The following is a 20156-nucleotide window of genomic DNA, read 5'->3' as shown; positions in this document are numbered from 1 at the left end:
CGGATAGCTCGGAAAGATAAAACAAAAAGCAAATATTAAAGAACTAAAATACTAAAATAATCTAATAAACTGTGTTATTATAATTAACTAATTCATAATTAACTTTCATACAGATAGAGTATGTAGTATTCAGTACGTTAGTATGCCATTTAGAGTAAGTCTGTGTGTGTGTGTGTGTGTGTTTGTGTGTGTGTGTGTGTGGGGGGGGGGGGGGGGGGGGGGGGGGGGGGGGGGGGGGGGGGGGGGGGGGGGGGGGGGGGGGGGGGGGGGGGTCCACACTAAACACAGGAATGACAATGGACCAATCAGAACAGAATACAAACATGTTTCCTGTAGTATGCTCTGCTCTCTCATTCCCTCCATATTTCCTTCCCTCGTTACTGCCTCTTTAGGAACAACTTTGCAATATTGATGAGGATTGGGTAAATCCAGAAGCCTCGCAAAGGTTTGAGCAAGGAGAGAAGGCCCGACAACAACATGAGATGATAAAACGTTGATCTCCTGCTGCTGTTCTGATGTGTTTGTGCCTCACATTGAGTGAAACATATGTAGGCTTTAAACTCCTCTCTTCCAACAGCTAGAATATTTTTGCCTTTTGTCAAATTGTTTATGCGTATATTCAGTTAAACCTTGCTAAATGTGCGAGTGAGCCAACAAAAAATAAAACAAGTATTGACTGAGGATAAAGACTAAACAGCACATATACGTGCTATGGCAACCGATCATACTGATTATTTATTTCCTTTGTAGTTAGCACTCTCTAATGTGTGTGTAAGGATTCATTTAAACATGTTGGGCTTATACACCATATAGCAGAGAGAAGATGTCTACCTATCTCAGATCTGTCCGGTAAATATAGAGCTACAGCCAGCAGCCAGATGGCTCGGCCCAGTTGAAGTTGAACATCTGCCTACCAAGACCTTTAAAGCTCACTATTTAAATGTGATATTCTGTTTACAACTCAATGATAATGGCACTTGTATCTTTTTGTGTTCACACTTTTGTACAAAAAAAACTAAGTGTAGAAATTGGGGGGATTGCAGGAGTTATGTGCCGGGCACATTACACAGTATCATAATAATAATGAGTATAACAAACAGGACTTTCAACCAGGAGGCAGCTGTTTTCTCATGTATGCAATCAAAAGTCCATGTTGACTGAAGGCTTGTTTTGTAACATCGTAATAGCCGTTACGTGACATTACAAAAGAAGGTCCATTAATAACGGTTATTTATTTACTCTAGTTACAGTTGTTACGTATCGCTGTCATGTTATTACTTTAACACACTGATCTTTTAGCTTCACAACGTTAACCACGTGGCATTTTGACTTTCTGCAAGCGTGATACGAGGCTGACATTAAAATGGAATTACTCAACATATTTTTGGCTCAACACATATTCTGTGTTTTGCATAAACACAAATAACTCCAATTGTAAGCCTTCCTTAAGTCTTTCTTTAAGTATGGAGCAGGAGCCAAGAGATAATTAGCTTCGTTCAACAATGGCAAAGTCATCGAAATAGCACTGACAGCAATGTCACGGTGTCTCACTCCAAAGTTAAACAAATGAAACACATTTAAAAAACGTGCTGGTACATGACATGAAAGACACAATGAGGGGAATATCCATTGCTTCATCTCACCTTGTTTTTATAGAATAATATATAGAAGTTAAGTGCTAAACGTATGTCAGCACTCCCAAATCCAGCCAGCATCAGCAACACAGCATCGGTGTAGTGTTCATGCTGGGCCACTAAGGGGCAGCACAGGAACACTATCAGCGGAGTCTGCTAATATTGGGTGAACGCAGTGTGCAGAGCCAGGAAATAATCCCTTGAACGTTTAACCTGCTGTTACGTTGTTGATATTTCCTCTGGGCTCGTCGGGCAAACTGTGACGTGGTGGGTGCTGTAAATAAAACACTTGTGGATGTATTGTCAGACACTGGGACTCACCCCTGCCAGCCGTTACCGAAAGGCCTCAAACCCTTATAGAAAATGTGCACGCAGTCGACACAAATGTTGTGCAGCGAAGAGAATGAGGAGGTTGGCTGAACAATGGTGCAGGTGTGCAGCTGGGGGAAGAGGGATGGGGAAAGGGAATAGAGGTTGAATGATTTATTCATCATGTGTGAAAGGAGGACACAGACACAAATATAGAGAGAAGCAGAGGGAAGGGAATCGTATCCTATACAAAACTGGAAAAACAAGTCTGTACAAGTGTGTTTTAAGTGACTTAAGATGATACTGATGAAGTACTTTGGCCTAAAGCTCCCCAGGCAGGACGAGCCACTATCCACGAGACTACGATGCAGCTCATATGCGGCTGAAAGGTCTGTGATCCGGCCCTGATGTTTCATACATCACTCAATACCGCGACTGACAAACAACCCCGGGGACGACGAGCGATTAGAGTCCTGTCGGGAGGAGCTGCTGCAAAGAGCTGAGGCAAAGCCACAAGGAGGCAAAGCCACAAGGAGGCAAAGCCACAAGGAACGGCCGTACACTTCATATTCACCACCGCGCTTCTCCACCGTTTGTGCTGATGCTGACCACTGCGGTGAAGCGCGTGCAGACCACGTGGAGGGTTCGCATGTGTGTGCGTGTGTGTGTGTGTGTGTGTGTGTGTGCAGATATTTTTGGTCTTTGTCGTTTCCGGCGGGAGGCTAAAAGCTCCTCGAGCAGACTGCCTGCTCTGCCAGTCAGTGAACTGCCAGAGCTCCAGATTACAGCAGATTACCGGGCAGGGTGCTCGTACACTCTCTGCTCTCTGTGTGTGTGTGTGTGTGTGTGTGTGTGTGTGTGTGTGTGTGTGTGTGTGTGTGTGTGTGTGTGTGTGTGTGTGTGTGAGTGAGTGTGTGTGTGTGTGTGTGTGTGTGTGCGTGCATGTTGACAAAGAGTAAGTTTCCCTTGATGAGGACGGAGAAAGATATTGAGAATAATTTGCTTCCTCTCTTAGATCACCGCTCTCTGATGGCAGCAATAGGAAGATTGAACACGTGATACATATTCCCAGCATGTGGTGGATTAATACATTAATACTTTGTGGCCGAACCCATCATAAAGAGATTACGGTCAGGGACAGGCCATGCCCAGGCCGGATCCTACCATCTGACACCGACAGGGGGGGTGTGGGGGGACTCATGGAGACAAACAAGAGACGGGACGGGGACGTGTTTGCAGTGTTTGTGGTTAGTTGTGGGCGCGTCGCTCCTTGTGAGTGCGATGAGGCCAAAGTGAAGCGCTTCACGCGTGACACATAGACGAAGAAGTGTTCACTTCACAGTGACGTGTTTATGGTCCGCCGAGAGGAGGAGAGAGCAGGGGACAGCAGGTGGGTGGGTGAGGATGGGAGGGGAGGGGAGGGGAGTGTCTGCAGATGTTGCTCGTCTGCAGATGTTGGACTGGCGCAGGAATGTTTCCGAGAGGTCTGCAGGGGTAAATGAGGTGGCGCTATTCAGAGACAGATGACAAGGAGTCTGCAGGACAAAGGGAGGAGCGACACAGACAGACCCGACGAAGGAAAAGAAAGAGCAGGAGCGTGGACAGCTGCTGACCATGGCTTTGGCTTGTCTCGGCCTGGGCTGCGTCCCTGAGAGATCCAAAGGTACTGTCAACTGTAGTCTGCAGCGTCCGTGTGCTCCTGAACGCTGCATTGCCTGTTTAGTTTATTATACTGCCAAATGACTTCTGATGTAAGACAGGACTGTGTTTTTGGTGACATTGTTTGAATATCAGCCAACTAGCATCTGTCAGGAAAAAAACATTAAAAAATACACTTTCATTACAATGTTATTTTAGATCATTAATCACTGTTAAGTCAAGTGCATTGAATACGTTTTTAAAGATATCTACTATGACGAGCAGAATTATAGAACATTTTGTATGAAATGAGGCTTGACTATTTTCATTTGATGGAAGGTACATCCATAAATAATGTCTTGAGATTCTACATCTCACTCATAGATTTGATATTTCATTTCACAGTGTAAAACGTCAGGAGATGAAGTAATAAGTAAATTATGGACACGTTTAGAAAAAAACAGGCAGAAACTTCATCTACAACAATCTTATCTTTTCTTTTTACCAGGTTGTTGTAAAAATTAACAGAGGATATTTCACTGTTTTCCTCACAGGATTTGGATTTTGGACTGCTATCAGTAATTTTGTGCCATTTTATCAGTTGATCATCTTAGAAATATAACTTGAAGAGTGAACAACAGTGACACAGAGCATACTGTACATCTCGGGCAGTGTGTCACCTCGTGTTAAATCAAAGATGTTAAGCTTTGATTACGTTTTGTCGTATTCCACTATGTGTGCTCAGCCAGGGGGAGTTCACGTTAAACGTATTCCTAAAGAATTAAAGGGCTGTTAAACACAATTTGACCACAGCGGCTGAAACAAAATGCTGACATCAATGTAATACTACAGTTGATGAGATGAGGAGCTGCTGAGCCGATGCAGTCCGACCAACAGTGCACAGTTTTCCTCCGCAGAACTGGCCAGCTAGTGTTTCTTATATAACAGCTGTCTACTATGACAAGATTCTGCAGCTACTGCCATAGGGAGTGTGCTGCCTGACCCAGATACACCCTAATACATTCTCCACTAATGACTTACATTCACTCACATCTGGACAAGAGAGAGAGAGAGAGAGACAGGGACACAAAATCATATAGCTGTGCCAGAAAGAGAAAGAGCAATATAAAAGCAGTGACATGTGGAGAGTTTGTGAGCTCATTGCAAATGTCATGGATGACTGTGCCTGGTGGTGGTGTTTTTTTATTTTTATAGTGTGCTGTTTTACGCTACAGTGTGTCCTCTGTGCATACTAAAAGAGCCGGAGCTGAGCAACTGAACCTCACGCCAGTGCTTTATTTGACTAGAGTTCCCTGTCTCCTTCTTCTGTCTCCTCTCCTTCCCTAAAAGTGTTTGGCTCTCGGAAAGCATAAAAGCCCACATCGGCTCCCAGATAATAACTCATTCACTACTCAGGTAATAAAAATTAGACCCATTAGCCAGATGAGGCCGAAGTGGTTCCATAAAAAACACTCTTACATTATAGCCAATAACTCACCGACTGTACATCGCACACTTGAAACCTTTATGTTGACATGGACAGTTGTCAGTGGACATGGATCCCCTCGGACACACCGCGTACATTTAGCCCCTTTGTTGCAAATAAGATCGGCTCGATGTTGTCCAATCACTGCAGGCAGGGAGTTTCATCCGTCTATTGTTGAGTCCACTGTCAATCTGTCCCTCCATTAACAAATCAAGAGCGACAGGCTACACATGCTTTTCTAAAGAAGCCCTATTCGGAGGCATCCCCGAGCACTTCCGCTCAGAAGACAGCAGTTTATTATTCCCAGTGTCGCCATGTGAAATCTGCATTTCTGCTTGTTTGAACGCTCGGCTCCTGTGAATTGCTGCATGACTCTGATTTGCACGGCATTTCCTTATTACATGCCTTTTTTTCTTCTTTTTCTTCTACTGTACCTCCTCTCCTCCTCTGTCTCCTGGTGCTGTTGGCATGCAAACTCCTGATGATGACACTGCAAGCTGCTGACACTGCACCTGCAGATTTCAGGATGAGGGGTAGCAGAGATGGAGGGATACAGTGAGCGGGATGATGGGAGAAAGACAGAAAGAGAGCGAGGCAGACGGAATGTGCGTTAGAGGAGTGTATACGCGTCATGTCTGGTCCGGGGCGATAGCGATGGGTAACTCCCACCGTAAGCTCCGTTACAATGGATTGCAGATGAGGAGGACGAGGTGCAGGACAGCAAGAGCGAAGCGGGACAATGCAGGTAGGGAAGAGAGGTGAAGCTCTAACATACGTCAAATACAAACATTTAGATGTCGTCCCATGCCACTGATCCTTTATGGTTCATGTTCCTGGTGGATTCTCTTCTCCAGCTCTTTGTTGTTCATGTTTTGCCGAGTCTCTTGAGGGATACGCGAGTTGGGAAGGTTGTCGAGGTGCTGGACCGAGTGGTCAGGAGGGAAACTCAGATTGTATTTACACGTTGGTTTAGGGAAGTTGCTGCTGTGGCACTGGACTGCAAAGCCTGATGTGGCGTCACTTTGCTGATGTTTTCTTCTCCGCTCAATGCCACTACACTTGGATGTTTGAGCTTCACCGTGCCGGATGATGTATGTGCAGAGTTTGCCACTAGAAGACCGTTTTCACATGAAGGGCTGAAGCCTTTTGTAACATCACAGCTATCTTGGAGTCAACTGTGTCGCAGTATGCAACTTAAACAAGTGGGATGTGGAAACATGAGACCATTTTCATATATTATTATTTATTTTTTTATGTGACAGGAAATAGAATACGGCCTTTTTAACCAACTGGCCTTGTTTTGGTGTAAAATCCATATGAGACACGTATAATGATTCAAAGCAGAGGTTTTCTTAAACATGGGTAAAATAGATTATTAAGTCAAACAATCTTCCTCGTGAACTTCTTTTTTTTCTTCTTTTTTTTTGATGGCATACAGTACAATAAAGCAGGAGGGAACATTTAGCGGAGTAATGCAGTTTTAGCGTTACAACTTGAGTATAATGATGAGGAGACGCCTTCATGGCAGCAGCAGGAGAGCAAAAGGAGGAAAAAAAGAGTGTAAGAAAGGAAGAGAAGGAAGGGACGGTGAGAAGAAAGATGAGGGGAACAAGTGGGCCGGCAGGCAGAAAAGCCACAGTAACAAATCCACCAATTTAACTGTGTCACAACAACTAGGTCAGCACCTCCTGCAGAGAAACACCTTTGGTTAGCATATTCTACGTATATGGCCCTCTTTGTTTAACTCTATCGGTGGTAACTACCACTCACAACCAGTAATAGGCATCGAGGCACGTTTTTGTGCACATTTTGCAGATCTGTCAGTTTAATGAGCTCTATGCAACAAACACAAGGCTCTCCCAGAATCGCATTAAGCGTAACAGAATTTCACCTTTACAGTAAGCAAATGAAGAAGAAGAAAATGCCCCACGTGACAAAAGCTTCATCTCAAATCTATTTCAATTGGCCTCTACATTGCTGTTACTGATCTGCCTCGACTGCACACCAATCCATCTGAAAAGTGTGTTTGTGAAGCTGCGGAGTCTTCGGCGTCTTTTAGTTGTATTTTAATAAACATCGTCTTCATTATCGTTGGAGGCGCAAAGTGTGACGTGCATAACAGGAGGATAACTTTGTCTGTATGTGACCGTCTTTGGGTGCAGAACGCTGCCTAATTGTTTATCTAGTGTGAATAAGCTGGTCTCCTGTGCTTCTCTAACCTCGTAGTTTAAATCGGCCAGATGCTGCTGATGTGAGCTCGCCGATTTAATTGCAGGCAAATATACGAGCCTTGATGAGCAATGAAAGGTTGCCTGGCTACTGGTACGGCGTGGCTTTCAAGGGCACAGTCGCATTTTGAATTCAGAGTTAAAAGAGGGGGAATAGATTCCATAATAAAAGCTAAAGGGGCTCTGAGAGCAGATGAGAGAGATGGATAATCACAGTCCTTCTCTCTCGCTCTCCTCGTCTGTGAATCAACCGTTTTCATCTTTGCAAATGAAAGTGAGAGATTCTCCGGTGTGCCTCATTCATGATAGCAGGCTTTGCTGTGTTTTCTGATAAATATAAAGTGTGGTGGCAATAAACACAGAGGGCTGGTGGTGTGCTGGTGTATGCAGCGCTGCAGTGGTGAGGCGCGTTTAGCTGCCACCTGCTGGCGAGCCTCGGCCGAGTCTCATGTTTAAATGTGCAATGTCGAAAGAGGAGATTGCCTTACATCAAACCTTTGAAGACTTTTTTGCGTATCAACTTATCACATCATTGTTGTTATTTTCCTCTGTTTAGTATGTTGTGTTGACTTCAGTGGGAGGCCTCTGCCTGCAGGTGGTACATTGTAAAGCCCGGCCTGGATCTCAGCTTATTGACGTTTTATTTCCAATGATGATTGAACAGACATGATGGTGAAAGACACGACAACGTCCTTTTTTAAGAACCTAAGAATCTAAAAACAACAATAATATCTGTTGTATTTTTTTTCGAGAACAACTAGAGTTTCATTTTAAGAATTGGGTTAAGATTGAGACCTAAACCAGGCCTGATTACCAACATGGGCAATGTGGGGAACTACAGGACACCCAGGAGCCCCAGAATCCCAAAAATGTATTAATGGTTGGTTTGAGGTTAATTAATTAATTAATTAATTGCAGTTTTGTTTGAGAATATGCCCTATTCCTCTGTTATGTAAAGGTCCTTATGTTTTCTTTATACGGTTATCATATTCTGCACATTCCATAAATAAATGTGTTTAATCAAAATACTTCAAACTAATTGACATTCAGCTTACCTGGAAACTACTACTGACCAAAAATGTTAGAATGAACTTTTATGAAGTGAAAACCGCACTGTGAAAGAGTTAAAGTTGTAAGACGAAAAGACCCGGAGGTAGCCACCAGCTGGCCACAGATCGGGTTCCAAAACAGCACCAAGCACTGGCTGGTTTGTGGGGCTGCAGGCCAAATTTGTGTTGACAATTGTACTTGTTGAGCTCTTGAGACTTAGTATGCACAAACAGCATACATGGTATAGGATGTATATTTATCTCAGTCATCATAGAGACACCCTTTGAACACCCTCTGTCTGTCTCTCTCATCTCTCTTCTTAGCGGTGTCAAACCTGGATATAGAGAGCAAGCTGTCGCTTCACTATCAGGCTCCGTGGCACCAGCAACACAACGTGTTTCATCCTTGTACCCGACCACCATGTCTGGAGGAGCTGCACAGAAGCGCTCAGCTCAGTCTCAGAGCCCTGCACCGAGGTGAGAGAGAGGAGGATTATGTCCGCGCAGCTGCATTTGGTTGTGTGCAAATAAAACGGATTGCACGTTTATCATGTGTGTGTGTGTGTGTGTGTGTGTGTGTGTGTGTGTGTGTGTGTTTGGGGTTCACAGACGAACAACAGCACCACCGCTCCACGAGTCGGGAGAGAAACAGGGTGACCATCTCTATCTCAGTGGCTCCCCCTATGCCCACCTTCCCCTCGCCACACAGCATCCGCCGGCAACAGAGGAGTCGCCTGGCACGAGCGGTAAGGATGGCGCATGACTCACGATTAACCAAGCTGGGAACGGGGGGGGGGGGTATTGTTGGTCTTATCAAACAATAAGCAAATGAGTCAATAAATTCACGACTATGTGTGCATGACGAGTCTCAGCACAGTTGCAATAATCACTGAACAACTGGACAATGTTTTACCCAGGGAGGTATGGTAAAGGAAGACTTTAAGTCAAAGAAACACATTGGTCTCATTCATATTGTTGTGCTTATTGTAATTCTTGTGAAATATATATATATAACGAACTGACACAACATCTCATTCTATTGTTGCCTTGCAGCAAGAGAGAGCAGAGAGGGAGCGAGAGTTAGACTATCAGCCCAGAAAGGTAAAACAGAAATGTGTCTGTGTGTTTGTGTCTGTTAATGTCTAACATGTAGGATTTGTGTTGTATGCTATGTTATGTGTCTGGGGTTCCCTGTAACATTACTCTACAGCACTACATTTGATTTATCTTTTATTATGAGGGTTGTTTCGGTATTCTTTTATCGCGTTAACTTTCCCTTCATCTCTTGAAGGAGAGGGCCGTGAGAGAAACAGAGATCCAGACCATACAGAGAAAAGTAAGAACATTCACATCTGTAATTTCATTAATGCAGGACTTTACTTCTCACACACTCAGCAATAATTGTCTGTATGTGTGTGTTTTCCCACAGGAGAGGCCAGGGAGAGAGGCAGATGTAAAGACGATCCAAAGAAAGGTAAGAAGGAAGCTTGAATGGGGACCTATCAACTGTACTAGACTTGTAGTAGTTTGTAGTTATTGAAAGACAATGTGAAACAATACTGAAGACTGAAAAATATATAGACTGTACGTTGTCTGTCTCATTCATCCTTCACCTTTTAACTTTCCTTTAATCTCTTTATTTGATTACTCATGTCATGTTGCCTGTTGTTTGTTTTTCTTTTCTTTTGTCTTTTCTTTATTGTGTGCTGATAGTTTGAGTGCTTTTACTCACTTCACCCTATTGAAGGTTGCATCTTCATTCCATGGAATAGAAAGGTATCAAGCATTTGTGCTATTATAACTTTCTGTTTACCCTCTAATCAAATCAAATCAAAAACATATTTTCTGATGTTTGAGAAATTGTAAACAGTGCTTCATGCGACACATCCCCATTGTAAATAATTCCCCTTAGTCTGTCCAACTAAGTAACTGACTGTAGACTGTAGGAGCACCTTACATGTATATAATGTGGCTGCCGTCCGTCTGCTCCCTCCAGACTGTCTCGACAGGGGAAGGCGAATGCGGCGAGGTCTTGGGAGGCCACCGAGCCAAGGCCTCAGCCCCCATTACCCCCTCGACCCAGGACAAACAGACCAACTGGTCCAAGGAAAAACTCCCACCATCAAATCAGAAGTCAACTGGCGATTCTCACTCCATCTCCTCCTGCATTATCCCCATCAACGTCACAGGTAAGACAACGAAGAAAAACAGGAAAAAGTAAGAAAGAGCAAGGTTGGCCCTAGTGAGGATCAATCAGGCAATGTGTTACTGTGAGACAACAGTGCTAACAAGTGACCAAACAGCAACTGTTCCCAAATCAGGAATCAAACCCAGACTGCCTGCATGAAAACCAGGAATCTAATTGAATATATTAAACTTTAGCTTTTCTTATGGCTTCTGTGTTGTTATTGCAGGAGTTGGGTTTGACAGGGAAGCAAGTGCTCGTTGCTCTCTAGTCCATTCCCAGTCGGTTCTTCAGAGGAGAAGGAAGCTGAGGAGGAGGAAGACTATCACAGGAATACCCAAAAGAGTACAACAGGACATGGGTATGTTATAGAGCACACCTGGAAAATTTAGGGTTATTATACTGTATGGATCCTAATCTTTTAGGTTTGGCAAATTACTATTGGTTTTATTAATATTATTAATACTTTTAATTTAATTGCTGAAATCTGGGAATGAGGTAACCTTGCTAATACAGCCATGAGTTTCATGAGGGCAAGCTTAATGAGCAGCAACAATCACATGCAAACAAAAATACTAGGCAGTGCATTAAAACTGTTACCAAACTTGACTAGCTACTTGTGAGCTACTTCCTGGTTCAGCTTCGACCTGTTTACCCGTGGTTGCACATGCATGCAGTTTCATAACGCAATGGTTAATTGTCGCATACATTTCAGATGCTTTCACGATTCTTTTTGCATCCAAACAATATGGTTTTACAAAAAAAGGCTTAACTGTGGATTCATTTACAATCTGATCATAAAGAAGGGAGGTCCTGATTCTCAGCAATATAGCGGTGTAAAATGTCACCACTACCCTTTAGGACTGAAACTCCACATGCTTTGTCTCTTTGCTTTCAGACTCAGATGAATCACCCGTAGCAAGAGAGCGCACAGTGATTGTCCATGCCAACCCGCACCAACTCTCTCTCTGTCAGGAAGACCTCTTAATCAGTGGTCGTCTCCATCACACTCGTGACTCTGGCTGCCAAACAGATGATTTCCTTATAGCATGTAAGTTTCTTAGAATGGACTTTAGCCCTGACTCAACGACCGTTTTTGATTGGATGTAAATGTGCGTTGGCTCGGCGCTCGTAAATCGTGCTTAAGGACACTGTTCCGAGACACGGGCCAAAAAGGCTTGCTGCTGCATCGCAGGCACATTACAGATATCTAGCATGCTAAATATCTGGACCTGTCGCAGAGTCTGTTAGAAAGCTACAGCCAGTGACAGCGTGAGACACTGGTTGAGGGGAAACCTGGCGGAGGGGATTGCCTGTAACATTAGGAACTTTATATATATACTATATACATGCTTTGCACCAAGGATAATATTGTTAACAATAAGGCCACTCACACGATATAAAATGTAACAACAATATTTATCTGTATTCATATTGGAAATACATGCATTACAATTTAAATAAGGAACATGGCTGGACATAGTTAGGTTTTAAAAGACATTTTAGTAATAATTACAACAAACGTTTTTTCTAAAGATTTCCTAAAGTTGGACCCACCAAGACCCAAGAGTGTATTTCACACACTGCTTTCGTCTTCAAACTAAATCCATCAAACTAGAATACATTTTACGTATGTATAGTAACTGTGTTTATGGTCCACATCCGAGGCATTGAGAAATATGTCCCCCTCTCTCGCTCTTTTGTCTTCCCCTCGATAGGTACAGCTGCTCCTTCCAGAAGGCGCATCAGGGCCCAACGTGGCCATCAGGGAATCCCTGCCTCTCTCTCCCATTCAACAGGCAACATTTCTTCCCTGGGTGACCAGTCAGATTCCACATACACCAGTGCTGCAGCCCACTGTGGGCGCTTGCGCTCTCGAAGCCTTCCTCGAGAGGGTGGACGTCTGATGGACAGTGATGAGGACGACGATGACAATTACGATGATGATGACGAAGACGAGGACTTGTCACCATATGAAGCAGAGGACTTTATTCCACCTGGCCCAAGTCCGAGAATGAAGATGATGATGATGAAGGATGAAGAAGAGAGCACAGATGACCAGGCAGCTCCTGAGCCACTGCAACTTGGAAGTCTAAAGAGGTTGCAGCGGTCTGGAGAGAGAGACAGAGGCAGTGGAGGGAGCCCAGAGCACAGCTGGATGGAGAGGGGCCGTTCTCGCTTTCCCCGCAAGGCTGATATGGGCAGCTGTGAGATCTCATCGAGTTCCGATACTTTCAGCAGCCCTATTCACTCAGTGTCAACAACAGGAGTCCTAGGCAGCCATGTGGACCACAAGGAGGACCACCAGTCATCAAGCGGGAACTGGAGTGGTTCCAGCTCCACCTGTCCCTCGCAAACATCTGAAACCATCCCCCCGCCTTCTTCTCCACCACTAACAGGCTCATCCCACTGCGACTCAGAGCTATCACTCAACACTGTGCCCAATGCCATTGATGAGGGATTCTCCTTGGATCCCTCAGACCTCAGACCCCAGGGCCAGGGCCACAGGTCAAGCTCGTTCACATCCTCAGCCACAGACCAACTGGATGATGCAGGGGTCAGTACAGCCAGTGAGGGCGAGTGGACATACCCTGCAGACCAAGACCAGACTGATCCGGACCAAGACCCAGACCAACCCCAAAATCTGAGCCGGAGCCATGGGTTAGCGCAAGAGTACAGCTCCAAACAAGGCCTACAAGACCAAACCTGTTTTAGTGACAAGACCAGCAACACTGAAAAAGAGTCTGTCTCACATTACCCGTCTGATACAGAGGGTTTCTACTCCTCTTCTGTGCATTTTGGGGAGTGTAATCAGAGTTACAGAGGATACATGTATAACTATGCAGACCCAGGACCTGCCTGTGGCCAATCCAACACTATGGCACCACCACGATCCAATGGAGTTTATCCCCAGCCCTTAGCCGTCTTCAGAGCTGGTACTATGACTCTGGGGAGGACCTGCCGTCCACTGAGGAAACCAAAAGTCAAACCTCCACCACCTAAACGCACTTCCTCGCTAAAGGACACCTGTAGTGGTATTGATGTTGGAACGGACACACAGGCAGATCAGGATCAACCAAAGATGGTTAGTGAACAAGACCTTACTTTGTCTTCCACAGAAATGAAGCTGGAACTTGAGCTAGAGCTCGGAGGTGCTCCAGAACCATTACAGACATCTTGTCTAGTGGCAGAGCCTTTGGGAACTTGGGGAAGGGGACTGGGCGAAACCGTGGACATAGTAGAGCCCATGTCCTTCAGCTCTGCAGATACACACTCATTTAAGGATGAAGGTGCTGTGCAATCTGACTATGCAGATCTGTGGCTTCACAACACTGAGCTAAAGTCCAACAATGGTGAGTACAAATCCATGTCCAACTCAAGCACAGCCACAGGCACTACTGTCATGGAGTGTATCAAGTCACCAGACAGCTCGTCCTCCTCCACAGAAACCCAAACCCAGGCACTTGCTCATGCTTCAGAGACCAGGGCAACTAGTCCGCCTCTCCCACCTGGAGACTTCAAACTTGGGTCACCTGAAAAACTGGCTGGCCTGGCCTCCCCATCAAGTGGCTACTCCAGCCAATCAGAGACTCCAACGTCAACCTTGCCCTCATCCTCGACAGCGTTCTTCCCAGGACCACTGTCTCCCTCAACTGGCAAGAGAAAGCCCAAAGTGCCCGAGAGGAAATCTTCTCTCTCTTCCCTGCAGCACTTCCCCAGAGATGGAGCTTGCATTTCCTCTGGCTATAAGAGAGACCCAGACTTTCCACCTCCACCTTCTCAACTTGATCTCAATGTTCTTCATGGTGGTTATGTCAGACACACGCTATCCCACCGAACGCACCACATGCACACGCTCCACCACAGTAAACACAGAGTGGGAAATGTTTTAGCCAGTGGAACAAAATTGTTGGTCCCTGAGTCATCAATTACCAACCCACCGCCAAGGTCAAATTCTGCTCTGACAATTCCCAGCCCCAATCTATTGGTAATAACGCCGTCTGCTCTTCGTTCAGTGCAGCTCCATCCTATTAGCAGACATACAAATAGTACTACCACAGCAGACCAGGACACAGCAAGAGGAACAGAGACTGCAACAAGACCCAAATGTCCTCCTAGTGGTTCTACATTGGCTCCACCCCCTATCAACACAAGGCCTCTCCCTCCTCGCAGACCACCCCCCAGACCCCCATCACATGATCACGTTTCCTCCCCTGAACACTTGCAACCACCTCCCCCTGGCCGCCACCCTGATGGGCCTCCATCCTATGAAAGCCTGCTACTCAGACAGGACCGCTATGGACCTGGAACCTTCTGGGCTATGACGGCCTTCAGAAGCCGGATGGACCCATCATCAGAACTCATCGAGGACAGCTCACCCCTGCATCGGCCCGTGCCACGTGCCCCACACCCTTCGCCTGTGGATCTACACACACATATCCACTCTCACACAGAATTCAGAGGGCTCACACACTCAACTCATGCACACCCTGAGTTTAGGGTTTTGGGGGAGCGCTCGTTCTCCCAGGATGATGATGAAGATGAAGATGATGAGGAAGAAGAGGAAGAGCAGGTAAAAGAGCCACAGAGGGCTGCATGTTCCAGAGGAGGCATACGATCGAACCACCCTCCGCCCCCAGCATATGAATTTGCTGGGATATCCCACTCAGACTCAGGGCCCTGGGCTAGTCCAGTCAAAGTGCCTGGTACCACAATGGAGGCATCGCATCCTTACCTAATCAGCGATGCAAGGAGAGGAGGACATGAAGAGCAGGAAGAAGAGGAGGAAGTGACATCACGTGCTACCAGAAGTGCCCATCAGCAGCAGCCACAAGAGAACAAAGATGACTCCACCACTCCTGATACTGAGGACTACTTCAGTAAAGGTAAGCTAAATTCTTCTGGCAGAAGTAGTACTCTTTTCTAATGATTACACTGGTTTTACAGACTGTTACTTATGGGCATGGCTTGAGGGAGGTGGGCTGCTATCCTCTGATTAGACTCTCACCAATTGTATACTATGGTTGGGCAAATGGAAGAAAGTATCAGCAATCACCGGCTGTTGGGCTGACCGTGGCTGGTTGGAAAATGTTAACATAAAACCCAACCGTATTGTATACTAAATGATCAAACAACCGGATAACATGTGATAGGGATGTCTTGGACTACAGATTCCACGCCCAGTGATAATTCACTCTCCCCTCTGATGGATGACACCAAAGTGGATGATGAGATCATTATCACATCACCCAACAAGACCCGTACAACAGAGGACCTGTTTGCCATGATACACAGGTGCTGTACATTTTGCATTGGCACTCAATGTATTCGATTCTGTCCACAGTATCTGTGTAATGCATCAATTTGTCAGATTTTAGAGGCAATTCAGCTACTTCAAGTTACTTTTTTATATGTTTATATTATCCTTGTATCTATTCATCCACTGTATATATCTTAGGACTGACCTGACCTGTTATTTCCTCATTCAGATCAAAGAGAAAGGTCCTGGGCCGTAAAGATTCAGGAGACATAAACGCAAAGTCTCGTCTCTGCTCTGCAGTACCCGTGACTCCTGTCTCCACCGTCATTATCCCACCAGCCCCTCCTCTCAACATCCCAGCCACCATAGCCACTGCTGCCGCGTCACAACGAGCCCCTGTGCCAATCTACCGCAGCGCCAAGAAATCCAGCACGTCTAACGAGGAGTTTAAACTCCTGTTGCTGAAGAAAGGTAGCAGGTCTGATTCCAGCTACCGCATGTCGGCCACAGAGATTCTGAAGAGCCCAATTAACCCTAAAACCCCTGGGGACCCCCTTCAGGAAGGGGCCATTAGACAGGCTGACGAGCTACCCTTTATACTCCAAGAGCCCCACATTTCTGGCCTGGACCCAATCCAGATACCAGGCCTTTTCCCCAGAGCCAACTCTGAGAGTTTCACCTCCAAAACCTTGCCTATGTCAGCTGCATCTCGACAGGGACGTTCTCGGATCCCCCCTGTAGCCAACAGCAGTCGATATAGTACACGCAGCCGCCTCTACACAGCCCCCATGCAAGCCATTTCCGAAGGGGAGACAGAGAACTCAGATGGGAGCCCCCATGATGATAGATCATCCTAAAACCACCTGATCTTAGTTGTGTCCTACATTTGAAAGGCCCCCATCTACTTTTCTTGTCTTGGATAGGTGTGTCATCATGGCCAATAGTGTAATTCTTCCGACACACAAACTGTGACTGTTGCTAAAATGCACCTAGTTTTGGATCTACTATTATATTTAAGGGTGTCGGACAGAGTGTTACTGAATCATAAAGGGATGATTATGAACATGTTGAGGATTCACCTTAATACTATATTATCAAATGAATATCTCCCACAAAGTTAAAAGAGACAGACTTGAGACCTATTTTGATTGAACTGTTTAAAAAAAGATGTGTGAGAAGAAAAAAATCAGTCCCAAATATTTGGTAAATTATAATTATACATTTTGTGGAGTATGGACAACGTGCGTGTGCATGAACGAGCACATGCAACATCCACTGATATTTCTAATTATTGTGTTTTGACTGGCGTGGGTGCTAGTGTGTCACTGAGGAACTGCTTTCTTTTTAAAATGAAAAATTCTTGTGAAATTTAATATTCTTGTGGTGCCCAAAGCATTGGTCAGACTTCCCAGACTCCATCCTCAATATTCCTGCCAATAAGCAAGGGTTGTTTCCTTGTGGAAGTTACTAACAACACAGCACCAACTTATCTATTATATTTCCATCTGCAGACCTGGCGTAGAGTATATCACACAGAGCCAATCATATATTTCTCCACATTAATTATATCCAAAAAGATAACATGATGCATGTATTTTTGTAAAACTGCGCCTCAGAACATGATGATAAAGTGTCACCATGTTGCATGACCCTATATGGAAACATCCCCTGGATCCTGGTTTCTGTCGACATTTCTGTGTTTCCTTTGTCTTATAAGAATAACGAATCTTTCACCCTGAAAGGTTTTAGTGACATTTGTATTACATTGCCAGTGATCTAGATTGATTTGTCTTGGATTTGAGTGTCTAACAAGAAGGAGCAAGGGCTTGCGCCTAGATGGGGCCCGTTGGTCAGAAAGATAGAGGCTCATTTTGGACAATCGCACAGTGGCCTTTCTCTACTAGAGGTGGTTGTGAGCAGGGCATTTATAAGTCCCTACGTGGACATGCGCCATGTCCCACCATGATTCAATCACATACTTATTTAAACCCAACCTTGAAATCTAGTATGTTTAGACTGACTGGAAGGAGCAGCTTTTCCAGCTGCTGGCCAGTCTTGCTGTGCTGACTTGAAGGGGAAAAGGTGCATTTCAATGCAGTTTCAAAGAAACCATTGGGTGCAGACGGTGAAAATGCTTTAGATGGTCCTCAATCGGTTTGACTAGAGGTTAATTTGGAAAGCTTTCCAAGAACCAACCTCGCTTTTGCACTTCATGACTCTTCAAGAATATTCCTTGAACAGAAAATATATCTTATAAATGAAATTGCATATGTATATTTGTACTGAATATTAAAAAGTCATATCTATATAAAACAACAAGCCGAAATTTTATAGGGAATCAACCTGAGTGTAGCATAGAAGAACAGGTCTCACTGGCAACATCACACATGAATCTCAACATTGTTCTCCTCTCCTTGTTGCCTCTCCTTCATTTGCACTGACCCAGTAGCATTAGACAGGTGAAAAAGCTCAACCCAGGGGCTGGTGTACACCATTTCGTCTTACCCTCCAAGCTCCATATCACACATTCTGAAAGAGAGGAGACAAGAGGAGGAAAGGACTACATCCCACCAACATTTCAAAGCCAGCAATGCATCCATTGCATTGCTGCTGCCTTTTCTACCCAACACCTGGGTTAGAGTATAACATCTTCCTCATCCTTCCAATAAATGTATCACATTTTGAACATCCAGTGTGTTACGGAAGCAAACTGTCATCAGTGGAAAGTTTGAACTCTCACCTTTCTATCACAGCAAACACAACACATATACTTCTTACATTCAGAGGCCGTACTTCAGTAGAAACCATTCACTGTATTCTGTGAATACCTCAGCAAGCATATTACTGTTTTATTGTAAATGCTACGGATAGATAGATAGATAGATAGATAGATAGATAGATAGATAGATAGATAGATAGATAGATAGATAGATAGATAGATCGCAAAACCACAACTGTTTGATACTCAGCGAATCTGAATTGCAGAACTGACACTGTGTAAGATGGAGAGGGTAAAAAGCTGTGAAATGATTATCAGAATTTTACATTCATCATACCCGTACTGCTGAAGCGCACTTGTTCCTGTTCATTGTTTTATTTGTTGTGTTTTCTATCGCATGCAATAAGTGAAGAAAAAAAAAAGAAGAAGAAGAAGAAAAGAAATGGACACCACCATATCATTATTTTTATCTGAGGGATGTCTCCATACCACGAGAAAAGATTTTGTATTTTCTGTTCAAATGTTCAAGTTCAATAGTGTGTTCTATAGATGTACAAACTGTCTGGCTAATTCTGTTCTGTATAGTCGTGATCACAAACAGGGGTTTATCTTGTACTGTATATCTACTCACTGGACAATCATACGTATAAGAGACTGTAAAGAAAATAATGATACAGAATCTGTTGGGATGGAGAATCCGAACACTTGGTGCTGGGTCCTAGTCTTGCTGGAGCTGTCGAAGTTGGGAGTGAGAGAAATATCCAGGAGAAACTGCTGATTCAGTTATAAGGTGCATCCGGACAAACCGCTTTAGATACGAAATGTACTAACAACAATGACGGAAATGGAAGAAAAAAACTATCCATTCATAGACCCAAAAACTAGTTTGATCTGATCAGAAAGTCATTGTCTTTACTTTTGACTCATATTTTGATTGCCACAAAACATCATAGCTATTTAATTAGAATAAACAAATCAGTAAGGTTGATACGGTATTATATGACAAATGCTTTGTGGCTGTGAAATGCTATTCAAGATTTTAAAAACAAAAGTACTCATAAGTATTTTGTCAATTTGTTTAGTGTGATTTTTCCGTACTGTACCCAGCACTGATGCTATAGAGGTATTTTAAGACTGTTTCCTATATTTGTAAAAGCAGTTGAGAGATGATTTACTGACAATTTGATTAGAAAGGCAAACTAAGAGGTTGCCATGCAGACTCCCGTTAACATTCATTTAGCCGTCTCAAACCTCAGTCCTCAATAGCTTGGGAACAAAACAAGAATCCATAATTTGTATAGATTCTTGGTCCCAACTTGTTTTCAAATGTCTGCACGCAGTTTTGCCCAAAATAGAAGTGTGACAACAACCACTGGGTATTTTTTCTCAAAAGTGTACAGTATGGAATAACACTAAACAGAATTTAAAATATGTGACAGAGAACTGAAAAAAATGGCATAGTGTAACTATCTATTTAAAAGAGGCTCCATGTTTAAAACTAGCTAGGACTTAACAGATTTGAATCACTTTTGTATTTTTGTATAAACCTGTAAATACGTTTTTAAAGAAAAAAAATGTTTCAAATGTTTTCTTTTGTAAAATAAATCAATAAAATAATAAAAAGAAAAAGGTTTTTTTTTTTTTTCTT

The 20156-nt window shown here is 44.1% G+C and overlaps 1 protein-coding gene across 1 annotated transcript in view; it reads left to right on the top strand.

Moving 5' to 3' along the window:
• Nucleotides 1-16646, top strand: part of nhsb (Nance-Horan syndrome b (congenital cataracts and dental anomalies)) — a 43177-nt gene extending 26531 nt beyond the window's left edge. Inside the window, 11 exon segments of the mRNA XM_034527854.1 lie at nt 8669-8821; nt 8954-9090; nt 9398-9445; nt 9636-9680; nt 9774-9818; nt 10341-10533; nt 10759-10890; nt 11428-11580; nt 12248-15415; nt 15683-15824; nt 16019-16646. Coding sequence (XP_034383745.1) covers nt 8669-8821; nt 8954-9090; nt 9398-9445; nt 9636-9680; nt 9774-9818; nt 10341-10533; nt 10759-10890; nt 11428-11580; nt 12248-15415; nt 15683-15824; nt 16019-16646 — 4844 coding nt within the window.
• The last annotated feature ends 3510 nt before the right edge of the window (nt 16647-20156 follow it).

The sequence above is a fragment of the Cyclopterus lumpus genome, chromosome 3, assembly GCF_009769545.1.
Source record: "Cyclopterus lumpus isolate fCycLum1 chromosome 3, fCycLum1.pri, whole genome shotgun sequence".
NCBI classification, from domain to species: domain Eukaryota; kingdom Metazoa; phylum Chordata; class Actinopteri; order Perciformes; family Cyclopteridae; genus Cyclopterus; species Cyclopterus lumpus.
This window is presented reverse-complemented; position numbering and strand designations above follow the sequence as displayed.